The following is a 23223-nucleotide window of genomic DNA, read 5'->3' on the forward strand; positions in this document are numbered from 1 at the left end:
TCATTTGCTCAAAGATTATGTAACTAAAATGTATTAAGTGTACACTTAAAACACACATTCTTGTGCAACTGTTATATTACAGGTTTTACTGCTTCTCCGAAACAGTTTCCCAGACTTATATATTATATATAACACATTCTTGTGTTGGTTGATTTTAGCACAAAGCGTCATTTCCAAACATAATGGATATTGATTATTAGGGTAGTGGTAATTCTCCACTTATGAAAGTCTCTCCCCCCCCCTCCATAGTTTGTAGTTTTACTACGAAAGTCAGAACCGGAAATGCTACATTTTACTATGAAGGAATCTTGATCACAATTTATGGTGAGTCAAGAACATATGTGAAGTTACTTGGACAAGCCAAACACAAATTTCCGGTCCATGTCTGAGCTGCTTCATACAGGAAGTTGTTGCTCTATTAGTATTAGTGCTGCATGTTAAAATCCAAAAGCATCACCTTAGATAGTTAGATATACGATTATTATTATTATTATCATTGACATTATTATTAAATGCAACTGGAAATGTGGTATAGCCTTCCACTCAATAGATTTTAGAAAGTTGTAGATTTAGTGTTATGAGTATATTATGAGGTTCTAATAAACGACCTATAATTGCATTTTTGATCTAGGCAGTCCTGCAGCTCTTTCCTGGAAAGTAAGTGGTTCGTGAAAAAAGTAATGTTGGTAGAGTTTTTCTTCTCTGAAGTTATCAGTGACCCAACTATTAATCTGGTTTTATTTCTAAAGTCCAGTTCAGTCATCAAGATTATCTCTACTCATGTCCAAACTGGCTATTTATAGTAATCAATAACATTATACATATAGTACCATATCTATGGCGTATAAAAAATACAAAACTAGTTTGAAGAAAGTCGCATTATGGAAATTAATGCAACTAATAATAAAGTATAGCTCACCCTGAGCCAATAGAGGTGTCTAAAAGTCGGGATAACGTCTTTTGTCGACCTCACTGTGGCACCCCTTTAATAAAGACATCTGTCACATTTTATAAACCTTTGGTAAAGGGAAATTGACGTGTCATAATTTGCGCTTTTTAACATAACAGTATTTGCTCTATATATTTCATTACGGCCAATTAAAACTGATTTCTTTGCTTTTTTTTGCTTCAAAATGATTAACTCTTTCTTGTATGGCAGACGTTGTAGTAGTGTAACCACACTTTGCAGAGGGCCTCATTAGAAAACGTTTTGTTGATATTACTTTATTATTTTTGCTTACAAGACTTGAGATATTGTCATCGTATCGTTTTATATTTTAATTAAAGCATATCTATCTAATATCTATCATATTTTGTTGTGAAAATCCAAAAGCGGAACTCAACTAAGGACTTTTATTTTGTTCAAAGGAAGTGCTGTATGTGTGCGAGTGTAGGTGGCGTATCTGTTGTCAGCTGACTGGCACCGCCTCTGCCCGCCGTCACAACAGAGAGCTGCCTGCCTGACAGCTAGCTAGCAGCCGAGGTTCTGCTGTCGGACCGCCGTGTGTTATGTTTCTCGGAGCCAGGACCGTAGTCGGAGGTTTGTGCACCACCAGCTCATGGCGGCTGAAATTCAGCCTCAACCTCAGGCTCGGAAGCCTTGCCTCCTGAGCAAAATCGATGCTTTCCAGGAGGTGGTGAGCACAGCGGTGATAATTCCCAAAGAAGACGGCGTTATCAGCGTGTCTGAAGACAGGTAAGCTGCGCTCTGCAGGCTGGCTAAAGCACAAATTAACCTCCAGAAATAATATTCGACACAATAATGCCCCTTAATCTGCTCCTATTGATTGGACTCATTGAGTGGACCCCCACCCCCGTGTCATGTAACGTTTCCAAACATGTTGAAACAGTCCAAGGGTTCAATAACATTTTTACAAAAGTGTCAGCTGACACAGTCACACCATTACATGCTAGTTAACGGCTGTAAATTATACTCTTTTTGTGTTAGCTCCAAGCCAGTAACACGTAGTTTAGTTGTGCTAACGTTAGCTAGACATAACTAAAAAAAGACCCAGCGTAAACACTGGTGTTATTAGAGTGTTTCTCGCATATTATGGCACCAGGAGTTGCTATATATACCAGAATGTCTCAGCTTTGAGGCATTAAAGCTGCTGTAGTCTGTCCCCTTACTTATTCTCTGTTGCACATGCCTGGAGCTGTTTTGGAGTAACAAGAGTTTGCGTCTATCCCACTTAGATCTATGTGAGGGTGACGGTGAGCCTGTATATGCTGAGGCGGCATGTTCTGAAATGTCCTTGTAACTTATTGCACCAATTGCAAATTTAGTCCTATATGCCACCTAAGCTATATGATGCATATCCCTGATCCATGGCGACTTACCTATTGTAGTCCTAGATGGCTATTTACTGGGGTGTTTAAGCAGGGGAAATGCTTAAAATAAGATATATGGAATTTGCTAGAACAAACCGCGTTTAAGTACCCACCGAAATGGAAAAGGAGGTGGTGAAATAGAAGTGTCTTAAGTCTTTGTGCCAGTGGCCATGTGGATTTGCGAGGGAAATGAGCCTTTCAGTGGATTCTGTGATTGAGTTTAAAGCACAGATGATTTTATTCCCATTACATTTCACCCAGAAGTATATGTCACCCCTAAAGAGAACAGTGAAGAATAATTGCTGTAAATTGAAGTGTTGAGTGGTGTAGTAAAAATTCAAAGTACGTCAGTGAGTTGATTGTCAGTCATCTCGGAACTCGGGCTGTTGTTCAGTGTCACAGGGGAAAGTTTTTACCTGCATTCACAGCAGAGACAAAACATTAGAACCATTGTTTGTCTCATATCTGGGCTGTGCAGACTGTAAGGTGTAAAGACCTGAGCAAGTCTGATAAGATCCAGATTTTTGTGGTCAGATAACTAAGTTAGCACCTCTTCCTTGTGAGAGGCCTACTAACACTGGGCTGACAAGAGTCAAACCACAAACCAGTGACAGGATGAAGTCTGATATGCAGCAGGTGCAACTTACCGGAGTTAATGGATCTGATGAGGTTTAAGCAGCATTTTAAGGATGGGTGGTCATGATATTTTGGGGATAATGAATGCATGTATCCTTTTGGGGGAAATGTCAGTACTTCCTCTGGTGGAAGTGGCAGTTGGATCTGCTTGTGGCCCTCCGGAGTGCTGGAGAACAGGCTGATTTCCTTATCAGTGGTAGTGAAACCTACGAATACGTCACATATATTTCTGTTTTCTCAGAAATTCTGGCAAACTAGAGTTGATTACCTGCAGTGTAACAAAGTTGACACCAAGAATGTAACTCACTTCAAATTCATTGAGGACTAATCTCTGTTGGTTTCATCCCACAGGACTATTCGGGTATGGTTGAAGAGAGACAGTGGTCAGTACTGGCCCAGCATCTACCACACAATGCCATGTAGGTATTCCTTCCTTTTTTTGTCTACTGGCACATTTTTTTTTGAATAACAGTACTTATCAGTAAATTGTCAGTATGGTGTATGCTTAAAAAAGGCAATATTTATTTATGAATAAGCTGGTTGACTGGCTTGTTTAGTATAATTAAAGAAATCATAAATAGCACAAGAATGGCACTTTTGTCAGCAGTTATTCAGCTGACACATTCTTCTGTGAAAGGCCCGTGTTCACTCCCGTTTCTGTACATGCTTCCCCTGTGAGTGTACTGACTCAACATGATGGACACAATGAATCACACACTCCTCCTTTCAGAGACCGATGAAAATGTGGAGGTCACTCTGCTCTTGGGATCAACCAGACTTGATGCTCAACATTTTTCAGATTATCGGTATCATTCTTGTTTCCACCGAGTCTCGATAAAACAGATTAGCTGTAAAATGCGTTACCGTAAAAAGCTACCTCTCTCTGGTAGCTGTCGTCACCCTGAGGTGTCAGGCACTATTATATTTGTTATGCTTCACGAGTAACAGCCTATCAACACTTAATGCACAGATGACCACATGTGCTGACTGGAGCGGCCTCGATGAGTGGGTGGAGCTGTGTTTCAAAGGTAAAGGCAGCAGGAAGTGGCAAGCTCTGACGCTGAAAAGTGAAGCCAACATGGAAGTGCTAAAAAAAGAAGAAGAGAGAGACAGTTCCAATAGTGGCCACTTGAGGCGCTGTCCAAAACAGAATCAATCCCATTAGACTTCCAAAAATGTTCAATATCAGCAGTGAAATTAATATTCAGACAGGATGGTACAACAGATTGTTGTTGTTGTGTTTTTTGTTTTTTTGTTTTTTTTTTAAATCTCTTTATCTAATTTATTTTTTCATAACACTAGTCCTTAGAGCAGGGCGATATGACCAAAAATATTTATCACGATATACATTTGAAAATTTGCGATAACGATATAACTGACGATATAATTGACACTAGACAAAATACTTTACAACTCCACAACTTTATTAGTGCAAAAAAAACATCAATGTATTTTCACTTAAACAAGCAGCTGTTTTTTTTTATCCGTCAATCCATCAAGCGGTGCGGCTTCGTAGCTTAGCAAAGTCGTACTGAAACATTTGACAGATTTTCGAGCGCCGTGCACATAAAATCGTTTCGAGGTCAGTAAACACAACCAGAGTTCATACATAAGGCACACGAGATTATAAGGGGCACTGTCGATTTTCAGAAAAATCAAAGGATTGATTTTAAGTGTGCCGTATTTTCCAAACAACACGGTAATAACGACGGCCCGCTAGCATGCTCTACCAAAAATAGTGCTTTGTTGTGTATCTGAGGGACGAAAGCTAAACCAGTTCCACACCACTGAAGTTGCAGCATTTTTACAAACCAATTCTGGTTCATCCGTTTCATTTAACGATCCGCTTTCGCCCTTCTTATTCTCAGTCTTCGGCACGCTTTTTTTCGCCATGTGCATATGTAAACAAAGGCACTGCGCATGTGTGTTTTACCCATATTCTATCGTGATATTTCATTTTCTTATCGTTGCCCGTCATTATACCGGTATTACCGTGAACGGTATGATATGGCCCAGCCCTACTAGTCCTTTTCCAAAAATGTTGGGACACTGTAAAAAGTATTAACAAAAACACAATGCACTGATTTTCAAATGTCATATTTCATATAATAATAATAAAACATGGAAAACATACCAAATGTTTAAGCTGAGAAAAATGTACCATTTTAAGAAAAAAATCCTCTGTTATTTTGAATTTGATGGCAGCAGCACGTCTCAGAAAAGTTGAGACAGGACCACTGTGTAGCATCCCTTCTTCTTTAAACAACAGTCTGCCGTGGAGAGTAACTGCTGGATCGTGGGCAGAGGAATCTTGGCAAATTCTTGTCTATTACAGGATTCTAGCTGTTAAGAAGTCTTTGGGTTTTTCCAGTCTGCCCTAAAGGTTTTCATTTGGTGAAATGGCAGGTTGGCCAGTCCAGTACCCACACTCTTGTACTATGAAGCCATGCTGTTGTAATAGTTGCAGTATGCTGGGTAGGATTGTCTTGCTAAAATATGCAAGCCCTTCCCTGAAAAAGATGCCATCTTGATGGAAGCATATGTTGCTCTAAAACCTGCATATACAGGTTTTATATAGTTTTCAATTGCTGTATATAGTTTTCAGTATATTAGGCGCTAATATACTTATGAGGCTATGGTCTCAGTGTTTTCCAAAAAGAATTTCAAATTTTCAACTCATCTGATCACAAAACAGTTTTTCACTTTGCCTCACTTTATCCATTTTAAATGTATTTTGGCCCAGAGAAGACTGCAGTGTTTCGTCTTTGCATGATTGAGCTTTAACCTGCGTTAGTGGATGGTTCGGTGAGCTGTGTTCTCAAGAGTGATTTGTGGAAGTGTTCCTGACCTCATGCAGTGATTTCCATGACAGAATTATGTCTGTATTTAATGCAGTGCCGCCTGAGGGCCTGAAGATCAGAGGCATCCAGTATTGATTCTGGGCCATGTTCCTTGCTAGATTTCTCCACATTCACTAAATCGTTTAATGGTTTTATGTACTATTGACAAACATTCTGAAATTGGTTCAAAATGGGCAAATTTGCAATTTTTTAAAGACTGGTGAACCTCTGCTTATCTTTACTTCAGAGAAACTCTTTCTCTCAGTGACCTGTTGCCACTTTACCTAATTAGTTGCAAAATGTTCCTCCACCAAAACGTTCCCTTTTACACTTCCGGCCTTTTGTTTCCCCTGTTCCGACTTTTTGCTGCCGTCAATTCAAAATGAGCTAATACGTTTCATGAAATTATAAAAATGTATCGATTTAAACATTTGATGTTTAGTAATGTTCTATTGTGAATAAAATATGTGTTTATGAGATTTGCAGCTCGTTGTATTATTTTTTATTTACACTTTAAACAGCATCTCAGCATTATTGGAAATGGGTTTGCAGTTGTGTAGGTGTTGAGTCTTTTTCTTCTTCTTCTAACTCCCCCCTTTTGTTGTGGCTTACAGTTAGTGAGTGGCTGCTTTGATTAATGGGTCTGCCAACATCGGCAGCTGTAGCCTCCAGCTGTAAGCTCAGCCTCACTGAAGTGCACGTCTGTGGTGCATTTGGAGCATTTTTAGTAGAATTATTGATAAATAACATCATGACAAAAAATGTTACAAGAGGTTTTGCTATTACCAGTTTTGGTGATTTTATTCATCTCTTACTTGGCACGAATTAACAGGGTATCTGTTCCTATGTGTTGCGCCCATAGACTGTATATAACACATGGATATGACTTATGGTGTATTTTACAAAACAGTTTTTATTTTGTATGACCCAAAATGAGTGACTGTGCCCATAAACTCATAATGAAAGTGTTTACAGAGATCAAGTCAGAAAGCAGTTTTCCCATAAACTTCTACAGGACTGAAGTCTTTTTGCAACCACAACTATCTCCATCTGGTGGCCTCCAGACAGAATGCAGGTTTTTAGGTGCTTCTTTATTGGCTTAATCTTTCTGACTCGAATGCTACATCCTTGTTTTATACTATCTGTTGTTGTTGAATGCGGTTTATGAACACAGCATGCTCACCATACTAGCTTTAGCTGATAATTTAGTAGTTTAACCTTCTGTCCAAACTTAATCATTTATGGCAAAATACAACATGGCAGTAGCCAAACCACTAATGTTTAGGCTTCAAAATTCAGGGTACACAAATCAATGAGTGATGGTGCAATGGCTATGACCATCTTTTATATACAGTCTGTGGTTAGTGGCTTCTGCCTAATTTCAAAAATCACTTATTACCTTATGATAGATTGATTTTATAGAGCATACAATAACAGCATTCTTTTCATTTTTATTACAAACAGTATTGCTTATTGATTGCCAATATTCGGTTTCTGTTCTGTGCATGACTGTGACGGTTGGTCCCTTTTTTTTTCTTTAGTTGTGCAACTGAAGGAACTCTCATGCTGTGATCAGCAAGATGTGTCACTAACAATAGCAGTGCCAGAGGCTGCACTAGTTAAATATTTGTGGTTACCAACCCTGACATGAGTTTTTTCAAACTGCTCAGTAATCACTGCAAAGGAAAGCGACTATTGGCTAAAGTGCAGAAAGGTAGAATAAACTGATTGCATCTATGTATCCCTATGTTGCTTTCCAACATTTTGATATTTCCAGTGCTTTCTGGAAACCTAAATTGGGTAGTTTTGCAGGGACTTTGGTTGCACTTTCTTTCTTTCTTCTTTCTTTGGCTTTTAAAACTTTCAGCCAGCTCTTCCAGGAAATTGCAACAAACAGTTTTCTAAAGTAGTTAGACAGTCATTATAAAGTATTTACAATACATAAATTCTGGATTCATTTCCCCTGGGTTAAATAACACACTGGGGGTTTTAAATATTTAGATTTAAAATTGTAATTTCGCAGAAATTAAGCAAATAAAACTGCTAACTTGTTCAGAGTGTACCCTCCTGCAGGAAAGGCTCCAGCCCTTTCCAAACCCTGGGTTAGACAAGCAGTTAAGAATATGGATGGGTGGATAGACAGAACATAAAACAAACATTGTTTCACTTGTGCAAGACTCAAACTCGCAATGTTCTCCTTTTTATAATAAACTGTGGCTTGATGTCTTGACAGTAGTATTGTCGTTCTTGACAATACAAAGATTCAGTTTTTCTTTTTTCTTTTTAATCTGATGCAGCTGGCATCTTGCATTTTATTCTGCTCTGTCATATTTAAATGTAAAAATTGCTGTTTTTGAAAGCCATATAAATGAGAATACAATTGTTTATTTCATTTTAATTGTAATGCTGATGATGAGACGAGAAAAGAACATGGGAGATGAAAACCTCTGAAACTGGTGATTTGTATTTTGTGCAGCAACCATTGTTCAGCTCTGAATGTCGAAGTGTTGTTCATTTCAGAGAGAAGCCTATGGTAGTTTGAAAGCCTTTGAACACAATGAAAATGATTCAGTACAGCACCAGAGTCTAGCTTAATAGCTTGAGGACATGATTTAACAATGTTTCCTGGTGTAGATTGGATCAGACGGGAGATGCATATTAACAACTGATGAGGCCGAAATCAGACCTTATGAACCTCATGCTGTATTAAAATAAAAAATAAGAAAAACCATGGCACAACATGGCACAATAAGCTAAGTGTCCATTATTTGTGTTAGGTTAGATTCCCTACAGAGAGACTTCTGTTCAGTGAAGTTTGCCAGCTCAGCTTTATAGACTGGAATGGTTTGGATTTTTAAAATGAGGTGGCAGCCGCTGAGGTTCACCTACACACTACACGCAGGAGGACTCTGACGCGAGGGAATAGAGGCGATGACAGTCTGTAATCTCAGTGTTAGATGGCACAAGTTTCTCTCACATGTATCGATAGCTGCTGTAACCGTTGTCAGGATTTTTCAGTGTATTTGAGGGTTTGTTGGCTAACAGTGCCGAAGAAAGTCATCAGTTTTCTGTACCTTTAAGTTGCATCTCGTTTGCTGTCACATGACCCAGTCAGCTGAGAAAGGACTGTGAGATGCAGTTGATAGGCTAAAAAAAGCTTGTGGTTTAACCTTGACACTTGCTACAATGTCAAACAAATGTCATCAATGTTAAGAAAGAAGGCACGAGTATCCTTATGATTTTACTGATATCTTACAGATTGCCTCACAAAAGTCTGTTAGGTCAGTAATAATTGTAACCTTTGTTGTTGTGTGTCTTTGTGTCTCCAGCATCAAGCTCCTGTATGTCCTTTAACCCTGAGACCAGGAGACTATCTGTGGGGATGGACACTGGGAGTATCTGTGTAAGTCCAGCCAACATCCTGCTTCCCTTTTAAATGCAGACCTCTGGTTTTTTCACTCCTTCCTCTGTGACAAACTATTTCCTTTTTTTGCCGGTGATGTTATAATCAAATGAATGGAGTAGTTGTATTTCTTTTGTTTTAGTGGAAATGTCAGTGCCCTAGTTCACAAACCTGATCTGCTTTGATTGTGTTTTGAAGTCATTTCATGTCACCTGAAGCACACTATCTAGCCACTCAGCCGAGATTTTTTTTCTTTTTAAATGTGAATTCATCTCTTCCAGTAAATCATCATCATTATAGCAATTTTGTCCCCTCTGATCTTTCTTACAGTGGCAATGAATAGCTTTCGTTTGTGACAAACTGTGGCAAAGCTCTCCAGAGAATAAATCTCACTTCTCATTTTTATTTGCTTTTCTCACACAGTACCATACAATGGTGTCTAATTGAACAAGTTCCTTCAGATCTACTTATTTTATTCATGCTCATCAGAGGAAGAATCCTTGTGATCTTGGTCACTTAATAATCCTTCCTATAGTGCGTCACGCAGCTCACAATGCAATTTATTAATACGATTCTTTGTTTCCAGAGGGCAACACCTCTTTGCCAGACTTTCCTTTTGGTCTACTCCGTACAGTTAAAGCTCCAACCCCAAAAAAGTAACCATTATTTTTTTATAAACAGCAACACAGCAGTTTCATTTCTGACCTGACGCAGTGCAGGTCACTCTATTTTTAGATGAAGCATTATTTGCTGTCCACTTCTTGTTTTGTTGCTGTCCTAAAATAAAGCCAGCACGTGATGTGAACTTTTCTTGGAGATTCATCTCAGAACAACCTCATAACTTACCATAAGTTCCCATAAGTGTTTTATTAAGGGTGTTGACCTCAGCTGAAACTTCAGAACAAGAATCTTTCTTGTATTTATTGATCTATGAGTCATTTGTCTTTACGTTTTTGAGGAAGTAGTACTTATTTCTCACCTATACATGCTATGCAGTGCACATTTTGCATGAATCCTCTGATGTGCAGAGAACTGAGCCAAATGTAATTTAAACACAGCAACATAGTTTTTTTTTTTCTATGTTTACAAAGTTGCTGGAAACTTTAGTCAGTGACCAATTATCTCCACTTCCTCTCTTTCAGGAGTTTGTTCTGTCAGAAGACTACAACAAGATGACCCCAGCACGCACCTACCAGGGTGAGACAGAAAGAGCAAGAACGCTGTTATATTCAGGGGTGCACATAAGTGGTCCGCAGGTGCGCATTCTGCACCACATCTCTGTGCGTTCATCATTTGTTTGCAGCCAGCTCACCTCCTGCAACCACTTTTCTGAGAATACGCGCTTCTTTGGAGGTGGAGGAACACCAAAGAAATTGCTTAAAGGAGCTTGCTTCTTTTGACATCTTTAAGAGTTCTAAACAGATGTCTGTCCTCCTCCAGAAAATCTTATGTACCCAAACGCGCGTTGCAACTTCTTATCTGGTGCGTGTCTTTTATTTTGATGCGAATGGGGTTTAGCTGAAACTTGCATTCAGAAGGCAAAATTCTTAATGCCTTGTGCCCAGACTAATACCCCGACTAAACCTTCCCCACTGCCCCAGAAAAGACTGACAAGGGGCTTTTCTTTCTCTATAAATAAATTATGATTTGCCCCATTTAAAAAAAGAAAAGAAAAGAAAAAAAAAGTTATTATTATTATTATTACAGTCGGTGTTAGACTTATATTTTTAAGGCATTCTAACACTTTCAAAGTGAATTTTTTAAGCTTTGTTTCTGCTATCGTTTATTGTTACTTGTTATTTATTGTTACTTTTGCCAATTCTGGGCAGTTCAAAGTTAATAAAGTCCACTCACATCCTTGTACTTTAGGCTTTGTAGCCTGAGGAGTATTTGCTCTCTGGCTGTGTTCATAATTCATGCCTCTCTGTGGAGCATAACTCACTAAGTGTGGATCAGAGCACCAGTGATAAATCTCTTTATGTATCCTCCACAGATTCCACTATACTGCATGTTTTTTATTGTGTGGGTGTCCAAAACAACCCTTAGAAGATTTATTTATTTATTTTATGGATATAGAGAAATATTTATAGTTGACCTTTATATGTTTCTCTGATCATATGTGAAGATGTATCTTTGTGTCACATAAGGCTAAGTGTATTGTGCAACAGTACAAATGTATAAAAATACGTCTTCATCAGTGTCGAGCACAAACTTCCTCTTCATTTGTCTGCTTTCTTTTAAGAAGGCAGTAGTGCTTGATCGTCTTCTTTCATGATGACCATGATTTCTTGTAGACTACTCTCATTTTAATTAATTTGTTTTTTATGTGTGTAGCTCATCAGGGCAGGGTGACAGTGGTGCTGTTTGTGCTGGAGATGGAGTGGCTGCTGAGCACGGGGCAGGATAAAAACTTCACCTGGCACTGCTCAGAGAGCGGCCAGCAGCTGGGGACATATCGCACCGCAGCCTGGGTCTCAGGACTACAGTATCCTTCTACACCCAGCTTTGTCTTTAGAGTGGATCGAGTGGGAAGTGACGAGCCAACTTTGATTCTTTAGCCTTTGTCTTTTTATTTTGATGACACCGTCTATTTTTAGGTCAGTGCAACATAAGACAGGGCAATTGAAATTAGCCTCCAGTTAGTTTCTACTAATGTGAAGGGCTAACAATAGGCATCAGTCATGCTGTTGTCAAGGAAACGGTCTGAGTAGGTTTCTGTAATGGCCACATGAAAGGCTGTGTGAGTGCTCAGCAGCGGCACTGATCCATACCAATGAGCCTGCTATTAGGTCATCACACTGCTGGTATCCTCTTAGCATCATGCTAACCTGTCTACATAACATGGCAAGAGGAGATTCAGAGCAGCGGCGTTTATTTGTTCAGGGATTTTAGACATAATGAAAAAGGAACAGTGTGGAAAATGAAAAGTTAAATTTAAAAGTTTTGCTGTTTTTTTTGAAAAATTGTTCAAAATATTGTTGTTCAAATGGCCGTCATAGTGCATGAAGCCTTTTAACCGAATCTGCACTCATTTGAACTAAAGCAAGCCTTTTGATACTGTGGCTGAAAGCTTTTTATTTGGAAACAACAAATAAAAAGTGCCCTCATGCTGTTTACCATTAGTTATACGTGTTTTGCTGTAGTTCTGATAAATATAAAGTAAGATAAAAAAGAGGCATCTTATCTTGCTCCCAGTTTTATTTTCAGCGTAGCCTAAAAAAGGAGGTGTGAAGAAAAGTGGGCCAATACGTCTCCACAACCACACGAGAGAGACTGATAAAGTCAAACAGTTAGTGCTGCTAAATGTGTTTCTACAACCTACTGAATCAGTTTTTCATACACTGCTTCTACATGTTGTTCTTAGTAGATATTAAATAAATAATGGCGATGTAATATGACATGTATTGTTCACCTGAGCTTGTGTTTGCCTAATTTTAAGACTTGCTGAGGAACAGATTTTCTTATGCTAAACTCAATTTAACTGGTGAAGACTGAGCTGGAACTGACAATTGTTTTCTTTTTATCATTAAAGTACAAAAGCCATCATTAAACAGAAACGGTGTTACGCTGAAAACAGACCTAAGAGCAGCAAAAGAAATTATAATGTTTCATGTGGAGGATCTACTTTACTCAACAAACTTTGAAAATATGGTTAATAGTCAAGTGTGCAGTGATTCTTTAGATGCACAGTTTGTACTTTAGTTTTTCCTTTTAGGGTAATGAATAAGAATATGACTTGATCACTTAAGTTTCCTAGAATCAGATCATTTTGACGTGTTTCCTGTTCACTTTTTAACAGCGCGTAACTGTTTCATTTCTCACCAGCTTAGCATACTTTAAACAGGCATTAACCACCGCAGCTCAATGTGGCTAACTGGCTGTAGCAACATTAAGGCTGAAAATGGTTAAGCAGACAGTCAGGGGTGTTTTTAAAAACTGCTACAGCCCTTTTAATGTTTAATAAAGATTCCATTGGTTTTCTGTGGTGTTGAGAAGGACAGACGAACCAGCGGTGTAGATCTGTTGTAATATCCTTTCACTTTAAAATCATCTTTTCTGTGCTTACTGGGAGTTATGCACAACGTGAAATCTCAGATTTCCAGAAAGAAAAGGACAAATCAGTGGAAGTGGATTGGATCTTTAGGTTATTGTTTCCACTGTTGGGTTTCCTCGTCGTCTTTGGATCCCGACGTAATGATTTGGTTCAGTCGTGACTTAATCGGGTCAGACGAGGGCTTTGAAGGAAGCCGGTGAAACAGCTGAGAGTCCTGCGCTGACAGTCGCTGTGGTGCTGCCTCTGCACGAATTCATTCAAAGCTTTCATGTAGTAGTTTACACAGAGTTGGCTCTGGATTTTGGTGAGCAGTGAAATTTACAGCTCTGTTGTGAATCTGTTCGGTCTGTGTGACAGGATCTGAATGAGTGCATATTTAGCAGGAAAGCATGACCTTAATTTTGACCCAGGTTCGACGTGGAGACCAGACACGCCTTCGTAGGGGATCAGTCTGGTCAGGTGACAATCCTGAAGCTGGAGCAGGACCTCTGCAGCCTGGTCACCACCTTCAAAGGACACACTGGTACCCACACACAAGCACCTAGTGTCCTAATTGAAGCACAAATGATTAATTAATCGGTCAGCTGATCAGGCCTCTGATAGTGTCACTGCTAGTTTGGCTTTTTGAGTGATTTTTAACAGATGACATGGAGCTTAGGGGGATTTTTGTTAACATTTACCAGAATTAAATAAATAATTCAATAATTTATTGATAAAATGTTCAACTGATTGATCAAGAATGAAAATAATTTTTGGCGGCAGTCCTAGCATAGTAATGAAGCTCTGAACTCTTGCCGGCTCTGCCTGCGCCACAACATTGTTAAATATTTATTCCAATTTTGTCTGTACAAATTGTCTCCCAGCTATGTTCCGGATCATTTTCAGTTTTCTGCTTTCAGTACGCTCCCGACTCTGAATATTAGTTTATGAGAAAAAGCCAGCATCTTTTGCTTGTGTGCTTTTCTTATTTCTTCACTGATCTGAGAGAGAGAGGAGCCTCTACAGTGGATCACAGCAGCAGATATTTTCAATATTTGGTGATTACTTTCTGATCTGTAAACTTTAAACAAAACCCACTTTAAAACAATTATGTAGCAGTTGAGTCACAGCTTTTCTTTGTATGATAATTAAATCTTTATTTTAGAATTCAGTTGTATTTGGAGGAGCATTCTCATAAATGTGTGTTCACACAGCAGCTGCAGTAAGTTCATGCAGTATCCTCGTTTGTCTTCGCCTGTTGTCCTCCAGCAGGTTGCAGATTTATTGACGCAGCTCAGCATTGATTTTTACAGAGTTGTGCGTCCCCGGTGGTTTTAAATGTTCGAGAAAATCTTTGGAACTTGTCATGATGCAGTCTGCTTCAACAGAGAAGGCAAAAGAAAAATGTGTTTTTACCATTTAACAATAAAGAGACATCCAAATGAGTTTAAAGGTGAGAGAGGTCCAACAACAGTGACTTCAAGCCAGTGAAAGTTGGTTTTAATTAATTGGTTTTTATTAAATTTCAGTGAACCCTGCACGATAATGTGGCGTAGCTGACGGAGGCACTTTTGTCTCCGTTGTAATTTTGTCAGGTAATGTGACGGCGCTGTGTTGGGACCCGGTCACAAGGGTGTTGTTCTCCGGAAGCTCGGACCACTCAATCATCATGTGGGACATCGGCGGACGCAAAGGCACCGCCATCGAACTGCAAGGACACAAGTAAGGCTCTCCATTAGCCAATAAGTTATACATATGCTCAGCGGTTTTGTATTGATGGAATTGTAATTGTGTTTTTTGTCATGTTTACTCAGTTTCATTCATTTCATCGCACTCACTTCAAGCTTGAACGACTAGTTCAAATGTAATGTTATGAAGTTACCATAAAGGCTGCAGGAGAGCAGACTTCAGTAAAAGAAAAACAGTGTTCTGACTTCATAAGAGGATGATAAACAGACTCTGGAATCTCACACTTTTTTTGAGCAAAGACATTTATTGACTCTCAAAAGTTAAAAGCTGCTAAATAAATGTTTTTCTTCTTAGAGCATTTTATAAAAATGTGCTTTGACATTGAAACAAGCTTTTCAACCACTGAAAGCTTGGAGGACCCACTCAGTGTAGCTGCTACCTTGTATTTTAAGTTGTTGTTTCTTGAATTTTAATGCAAAGCACTTCTGGTTATGTCAGCATACCAGGACACCCACTTCACTGCTGTGCTCTCCCCACAGTGACAAAGTTCAGGGCCTGTGTTACGCCTCACACACCCGGCAGCTCATCTCCGGCAGCTCAGATGGAAGCATCGTCATCTGGAACATGGATGTAACACGGCAAGAGGTGAGAGAGAGCAGACTGAAGCAGCCTGACGTCAGCGCACAAACACAAGCTTGTGTTTGATGTGTGAACTGCAACAGCTTGTGAACAAAATAAGGAAATGTCATGTGTGCTGTGTAATAGCATGCTTTTTTCCCTTAGTGCTTCCCTGCATGTTTTACAGGGAAGCACATTCTGTGATGCAGATCGGCTCAGAGGATAAACTGCTGATGTTTGTTCTCTCAGATCCTTCGGGGGCAAAAAGTTCTCTTTAGAGGTCCATTAAAGGTCACCTGATTAGCAGAGTTTTCTTTGATTTTCTGTCGTTCAGATGCTCACACAGTCTAGATTCGGCGTCTCCCTCTTTGCTCTGCTAGTCTCCAGGCTTTAATTGCTTCTATATTCAATCAGAGCCACTTTCACTCTGCCTCGCTGTTCTGTTGTGCCACAGTCTCTGTAATTTGCTCCAAATTTTCATCTTTAAAATAACAGCTTGACTAAGTCGTTCACCAAAGTCTTGGCAGTTGTGCTGGGGTCTTTAGTTTTCTTTGGAGAGTCTTTGAAATCTCTGACTTCCTACCTCTGCCAGGCTTGTTCTGACTGTGTGGCTCTCCTTACATTTCTTGATAATACTTCTCACTCCAGTTATTGACACACTGTGATAACTTTGTATATGCATGGGGGGGGCTGTGTTTGTGTTACGTTCAGTTAAAGCACATCATTGTACAGTAGCGGTTCATGCAGTGGCTCAGTAAAAAGCTCAGTTTTCATAATATATATATATACACACACACACACACACACACACACACACACACACACACACACACACACACACACACACACACACACACACACACACACACACAGTGGCTTGCAAAAGTATTCGGCCCCCTTGAACTTTTCCACATTTTGTCACATTACAGCCACAAACATGAATCAATTTTATTGGAATTCCACGTGAAAGACCAAAACAAAGTGGTGTACACGGGAGAAGTGGAACGAAAATCATACATGATTCCAAACATTTTTTACAAATAAATAACTGCAAAGTGGGGCGTGCGTAATTATTCAGCCCCCTGAGTCAATACGTTGTAGTTTTCGGGTCATAAGCCGCTACTTTTTCCCCACACTGTGAACACTGCGGCTTATACTGACGTGCGGCTAATGCATTTTTTTTTTTTTTCATGCAGCCAAAAACATTTTGCCTGGTAACAATAGACCAATCAAAGTGATAAGTAGTGTATATATACTGTATATATTTTTATCGGTTGTTAAGAGACGTTGTAATGTTGTTTGTGCACTGTTCCGTAAAAAACCCACAAGCAACGTAATTTGTGTGTTACCGATCAGTACATATACTTAGAGGTAGCCGTGTTACAGGTGCTGTTCGAGGAAAAAAAGCACTTGCAGTATGTATTTTTGTATGTTACCATAACGTTTATGTTACCATGTTTATGTTACCTTACCTTAGTATTTCTGTGTAAATATCTCATATTACAGGGGAAACGCATACGGCTTAAAATCCGGTGCGGCCTGTACAAGTACAAAATTAATTTTCTTTCTACAATTAGAGCATGCGGCTTTTAATCAGGTGCGCTCTGTAGTCCGGGATTTACGGTACATGTTTTACACAGACTAAGGTTCATGGGAAGTGTTTTTGTTCTGGAAAAATAACAGTATCCTGATTCCTGATGTCATGTTGTCAGAGTGAATTTGGATTTATTTCTGCTGTACAGCAAAACATATAAACAGCTCCCTCCCTCCCTGACTATAATTTATCCTTTTACACTTTTATTTACGTAGGAACGGAAGTAACTGAGATCTATTGAATAAACATGACATTTAAACTGGGCTAAACCATCTTCTGACCCTCAATTTGTAGAAAAAGCTTCAGTCTCTCTTGGGTCAGCAATATAAGAAAAAATAATTCATTTGGCAGGTTTAAATATTTCTCCAGTGTTTATGTTGGAAGTCAAATGAGTTTTGAAATGTGCGTTTCCACAGACCCCAGAATGGCTGGACAGCGACTCCTGTCAGAAGTGTGAGCAGCCTTTCTTCTGGAACTTCAAACAGATGTGGGACAGTAAGAAGATCGGCCTACGGCAGGTACTGAGCGCACGCCCGTTAGCCGAGCACCTTGTTTTATTTCCACTCTTCTTTAAAAATACAAGTTATTATATATCAAATATATCATAACTCAGCTTCTCTGCTGCAGCAGATTCAGTGATGTGCAGCTCAGCTGCACTCAAAACGTATTCCAAACAGCTTTCTAACAAACAAGTCTCTATAACTCTTCACTTCTGCCACGCTAATGGCAAGCAAACATCCTGTGGCTGTTTTATTGCCTGAATTTCAGAAACTGCTTTATGTTGTGGTTACTCATTCCAAGTGTGTGTGTGTGCGAATCACAGTTCAAAGATACAGTAATAGGCGTTTTTTTGACTGCACAGCAGTCTGTTGAAACATTGTGTAGCGAGAACCAAACACAAAGCGCTGTAATGTTGGTGTTTCTATTTCACTGCACTGGAGGGGGGAAAAACACAAAGATTTTTGACTGTACACAAAAATGTTTCAGCATCACTGAGGAATGTGTATAGAGTGCTTCAAGCTGTATGCAGCTGATGAAATAAAACTTCAGTGTCAAAACAAGAAAATCTACCAGGTTGGTGGTCTCGCATTTTTAATGCTGAATGCAGATACAGATGTTATAATAAAAAGAGAAGTCGAGAACATTTTACCTGAAGTTTCAACGCGTGTGTGGACTCTTGGAAATGAATTGAAGTGGTCTGATTTAAGCCGGTTTCAGACGTTGGATGGTTAACATTGCTAGTTTGGTTCTGTTATTTGGACACGGGTCAGCGTTATGTTAACGTTCCTCAAAGTCTCATTCAGACTTACAGCTGTGATGAAGTGTGTGTGCTGCAGCTGTCTGCAGACCTCACACAGTCTCCTAGAGAGAGAGAGATTGTCTGCTGGATAGGAATTATCAAAATGCATCACAACCAGTATCTTCTTGTAGCTTTCGAAACACAAAGTTCAAAACTTGGCCTTGACTTGGCGTATAAATTTGCTAAACATTTCATTGTAAGACAAAACAAAAAGCAAAACACCACCTCCATTTCTTTGATGAGAAATAAGACGTTAAATGAAAGCTGATGTGTTCATATCCTCCTGTGTGCTCAGCACCACTGCAGGAAGTGCGGCCAGGCAGTGTGCGGCAAATGTTCGTCCAAACGCTCCACCATCCCCCTCATGGGATTCGAGTTCGAGGTGCGCGTGTGTGACAGCTGCCACGAGTCCATCAGTGACGAGGAGTGAGTAACAATCAGCTTCTGTTGTTGTCATATACTGAGCCTTTGTAGCTTTCCCAGTGATTCGCACACTATAACCGCTGGCGCTGCCTTTGTGTCTTGCAGTCGAGCACCCACAGCCACCTTCCACGACAGCAAGCACAGCATTGTTTACATGCACTACGAGCCCACCACTGGAAATCTGCTCACCTCTGGCACTGACAAGATTGTCAAGGTCTGGAAAAGTACAAGGAGTGTCTGTTGTGTTTGAGAGTCTTGGATAAGGCATGCGGCACAGACAGTAACCCTTAGCTAGGGGTTCGGATCATTCAGACATGAGGGTTATGTTTTCAGCCCGTTTAGACGTGCTTGTTTATGCTACAATCCCTGCTCTTAAAATAACTGCTCTTTTAGGGGGGACTGCCCCAGTGTCCGAGGTGGTAGTCAAGTCTTTTTTCAAGTCTTTATTTATTTTAAGGAAATCCAGAGCATGTGAAAGCCTATAAAACACTGCAGGTAGCTGGAAACGGTGTGCTACACTGTGACTGTCAGTCTAACACCCATTAATAAACCTTACATCAGGATGTGTTGCGTATTTAGATTAAATGCTTGGAGAATCCGAAGTCACTCAGAGGGAACACATTTGTTTTGGGCCTCTCGGGCAGCTCTGACAGACAAAGTTGGAGACTGGCTGGTGAAGAGTGAGCTGGAGAATATTTGCTACTTAAGAGTCAGACGCCTCTTACAGGGAGCTACTAAAGTGGTGACTACTGAGCTTTCACACTGTGTTTGGCTGGTATGTGAACAGGTAGTTCTTTGCGCTATGCACTAATGTAATTTTCCCTTTAGTAAAATAATACACAGTGCAGGCTTTTTCAATGTACTTGAAAAAGATTTAATTAAAAGAATTAAATTGTCTATTTTATATATGACTAGCAGAGTAACTGTAATCACAACTGAGTTATTCTGCAGTACTCGAAACATTGCACGAATATAATCAAAAATAGCTAAAATCAGGTTTTCTCCGTTCTGGTCTTGGTTTTAATAATGTGTCAGTTCAGTTAACTAATTTGCTTTCTGCCCTTTTGTCATTTATTTGTTGAGCTCCACCATAGAGAGCCATTAAGTAGCCACTCTGGAAAGTCAAATATGTGGAGGAGTCGATTTAGAGCCCGCATGTTCCTTCATAAAAACATTTATATTGGGCCCCAGTGTGTCAGTAATCATATTCTAAAACAAAGTGATAATGTACGTCACAGTATTGCTTCTTTGACCCACCCTGTTGACTGTATAACTGCCTCTCTGCTGATTACCAGTTCTAGCTACTGGGTCAAATATTGTTCTCCTATTTTTAAAAAATTCACGTGTTAATTTAGTCAAAAACGTGCTTAAATTACTGTCTTTTAAAAATTGCATTAGTTAAAGTCGACAAATTACATAGAGTATCTGATTCAAATCCAACAAACGGATGATGATAGTGTTGCACATGTCTGAGCTATGGGGGGGGTCACAGAAGCGCAGCTTTAACTGTTTCTGCTTAAATGGACTGACGGTTACTTGTGTTTTGTCTGCAGCTATGGGACATGACTCCTGTGGTGTCCTGAGATCTGTGGATAACAAGCAGTCAGCAGAAATCTCTGTTTGACAAACTGTCGAGGTGCCAGTACCACTGGGAAGAGAAACGGGGTGAGAGCTCCAGCAGGATCGATGTCATCTGGATAATATTTAGCAGTTTTTTAACGTGTAGCGGTGGCTGTTGAACATTTACAGCGAGGGCACTGCAGGCCAGTGAAGCCTGAGAACCATACAGGCTTTGTTTGACACAAGGTTACAGAGAGTTGCTGGTGGATGGTGGGTCTCTCTGTGTATGTGTGTCTGTACAGTGTGCGAAAGGTTGAGGCATTTCCCTTTGTAAGTTATCGACACACCTCATGTACTTAATTTCCATGCATTCCTTTCCAGTTTCAAACTGGAAATTCATGAAACAGTCTTATGAAACCTGCTTGCACTGCGGGAACTTGTCAAACCCAGACTTTACTTTCTGTAGATGTGAAGCACCTTGTTAAACTGACTGGCAAAATCAAACGTGCATTCCTACTGAACTGGCTGCAGATCCTTAACAAAACAGGAGCTTATGATTTTCATTTGCACCAGCAGCTGTTCAGACCTGCACGTGTTGTTTTTTACCTTCTGCAGACAGAGAATTTAAAAGTGACGCTCCTTTTATTATATTCCATTTAACATTAGGTACCTGCCACCTGTTATAGTGACAACCTAAACTGTCCCACTGACCTGTTTAACACCAAATGTCGTCTTTTTGGCATAACATACTGAGATAACCCTCAGACCCTAGGCTTTGTTGTCTGTATATACAGGCTGATATTACAAAAAATGTTTGTAGTTGAAATAGCAGCAAAGCGTGAGCCTCCAAACTGCCCAATTCTCTCACAAACTTACTTTCTTTTATCTTTTTTTTTTAGGTTTTCCCAACTATTTCATTTATTTTATTGTTTTCGTATAATCATCAATGCAGCATGGCACTCACATGTGTCCTAAGAGCAGAAAATACAATATGTTCATAGTAAGCACTGAACATTTGGGTGTTTACAGGTTTAAATGTCAAAAATAGAACCTAAAATAAAAATAGCCTCGAGCAGTAAAAATAAATAAAACAGGTGTCACTTGTGTAGAAGATGTTCTAGTTCTTGCCTGTAAATGCTGCTCGTGAGCATGTCATTAATGTCTGCAGGTGTGCTGTTTCTCAGGTGCTTCACATCACTCACACTGTGTGCGCTTATTATATAAATCATGTTTTGTTTTTTTTGTTTTTCGTCTGGTCTGACCTGACAGTATCATCCGAGGGAGACTTTTTCTTAGGCTGCAACACCTATAGATATCAAGCACTAGAGGGAAGAAGTAGCATAAAACGCAGCTTTAGTTCAGATTTATGCTGAAACGCTTGTGGATGAAAACAACTTAAAAAACCTGCATAAACTACATTACCTACATTAGGAGCTTTATGTCTTCTGTACGCACTGTAATGCTGGTGTGCAAACACATGGAGGCCTCAGATGTAGATGCACCCAGTCCACTGAGTGTTAAAAGACTGGATATCATGCAGACCTCGTGGCGTTTTCATACTGGTCTGGTAAAAAAAACTCCAGGCAAATGGATGCTCTTTGGTTTGCAACCTCACCACGCTTCTGTATCATGTCAGAACAAGCAAATTTGTAACAAATTGACAGTATGAGCAAGAAATCCAAAGTTTACAAGGTTGGGAAGTTTTCAAGGATACTGATGATACTGCAGACTCTTGTTGTTGTAGTGTAAGCACACACAGTGTTTATCTAAACCCACTGATGTGCAGAGCGCACCTTTCAGATTGTGTAATCTAGCATGAAGCCAGCTGACATTTTGTACTTCCTGTCCTTTACAGCAGTGGAACTGTTTTCTGAGATTATTTATTATTGTAAGTGTGGTTTAAACGTTTTTGACATTCAAAAGCACATATCATCAAGCTCGTCAGTGGCAGCATGCACAGAATAGAAAGTAAGCTAACGAACACGGCATTGATTTGTCCCCATTGTTACTGTTTTTAAATGTCTCGATACTGACTGACTTTACTGTCGATGCACTGGAATCAACAAGCAAAAATATCTCATGTTCATGCTGTGAAGACTAAGTATGTCTTTAGTTATCATTACACTTGTGCTTTAATGATCTGCTCAGCCGATAACTGTTCTTAGTGTTCGTACAGTTCAAGCCCAAAGATGAGATTTTCTACAACTATAGAACGATGGAAAACTGTACATCACTTTACAGCCACGAATAAAAGTATAGCAGCTGTTTACTTGTGAATGTGAAACTTTGGGTACTAAGACTTTAAAGGTCCTTACCAGTGTTTCAGCTCCGTTATAGTAATTGTGTCATTTCGAATGCACGGCAAGCTCATTTATTGTCACTCTGTATTGAATCTAATGTAATGTGGTGCCTGCGTGGAACAGGAGTACAAAAAAAATCCAAAGAACTGCAACAAAGCAGCTTTTTTCTTTGCTGGCATCATGTGAAGTGCACGTGGAAGTGATAATTGGTGCAGTCTGGGTTTTCACAATGATGTGAAAACCCAGACTGCACAGGAGATGCACATCTTTCTAGATACTAATACAGGATTTCTGCATTCAAAATGAATGGATGTAATAAATCCGTCTTTGGCCAGTGGTCTGTGTTTCTGTCCCAGGAAAGAAAACAATTGTTGTTGTGTCCTTCAATGTAATTATGTGTATAAATTACATATTAAAAGAGGAGGTATTCACCTGCTCAACTATATTTGAGTCCAGTGTTTGTTTATTGGATCGCAGCTGTGATTTTGGGGCTCTT

The 23223-nt window shown here is 39.6% G+C and overlaps 1 protein-coding gene across 2 annotated transcripts; it reads left to right on the forward strand.

Annotated features, from left to right (window-relative positions):
• Window positions 1-1407: 1407 nt before the first annotated feature.
• On the forward strand, window positions 1408-23172 carry wdfy2 (WD repeat and FYVE domain containing 2). Of its 2 annotated transcripts, XM_040034807.1 has the most exons (12): window positions 1409-1696; window positions 3319-3386; window positions 9137-9210; window positions 10353-10407; window positions 11545-11695; window positions 13675-13787; window positions 14839-14965; window positions 15472-15577; window positions 17561-17662; window positions 18740-18870; window positions 18973-19081; window positions 20421-23172. In XM_040034807.1, the coding sequence occupies exons 1-12, from the start codon at window positions 1560-1562 to the stop codon at window positions 20448-20450; spliced, it is 1203 nt and encodes a 400-aa protein (XP_039890741.1). In that variant the 5' UTR covers window positions 1409-1559; the 3' UTR covers window positions 20451-23172. The 2 variants fall into 2 exon arrangements, with proteins under 2 accessions (XP_039890742.1, XP_039890741.1); XM_040034808.1 differs by lacking the exons at window positions 18740-18870; window positions 18973-19081 and having other exon boundaries at window positions 1408-1696.
• Window positions 23173-23223: the final 51 nt, after the last annotated feature.

The sequence above is a fragment of the Simochromis diagramma genome, unplaced genomic scaffold, assembly GCF_900408965.1.
Source record: "Simochromis diagramma unplaced genomic scaffold, fSimDia1.1 OVJJ01000091.1, whole genome shotgun sequence".
In the NCBI taxonomy this organism is placed as follows: domain Eukaryota; kingdom Metazoa; phylum Chordata; class Actinopteri; order Cichliformes; family Cichlidae; genus Simochromis; species Simochromis diagramma.

Bases quoted from the DNA above. Each gene is read 5' to 3' on its own strand.
- wdfy2 (XM_040034807.1), top strand. From the start codon at position 1,560: ATGGCGGCTGAAATTCAGCCTCAACCTCAGGCTCGGAAGCCTTGCCTC. The intron at 1,697-3,318 runs GTAAGCTGCGCT...TTCATCCCACAG, and splicing joins ATCAGCGTGTCTGAAGACAG to GACTATTCGGGTATGGTTGA. The intron at 13,788-14,838 runs GTACCCACACAC...TAATTTTGTCAG, and splicing joins CACCTTCAAAGGACACACTG to GTAATGTGACGGCGCTGTGT.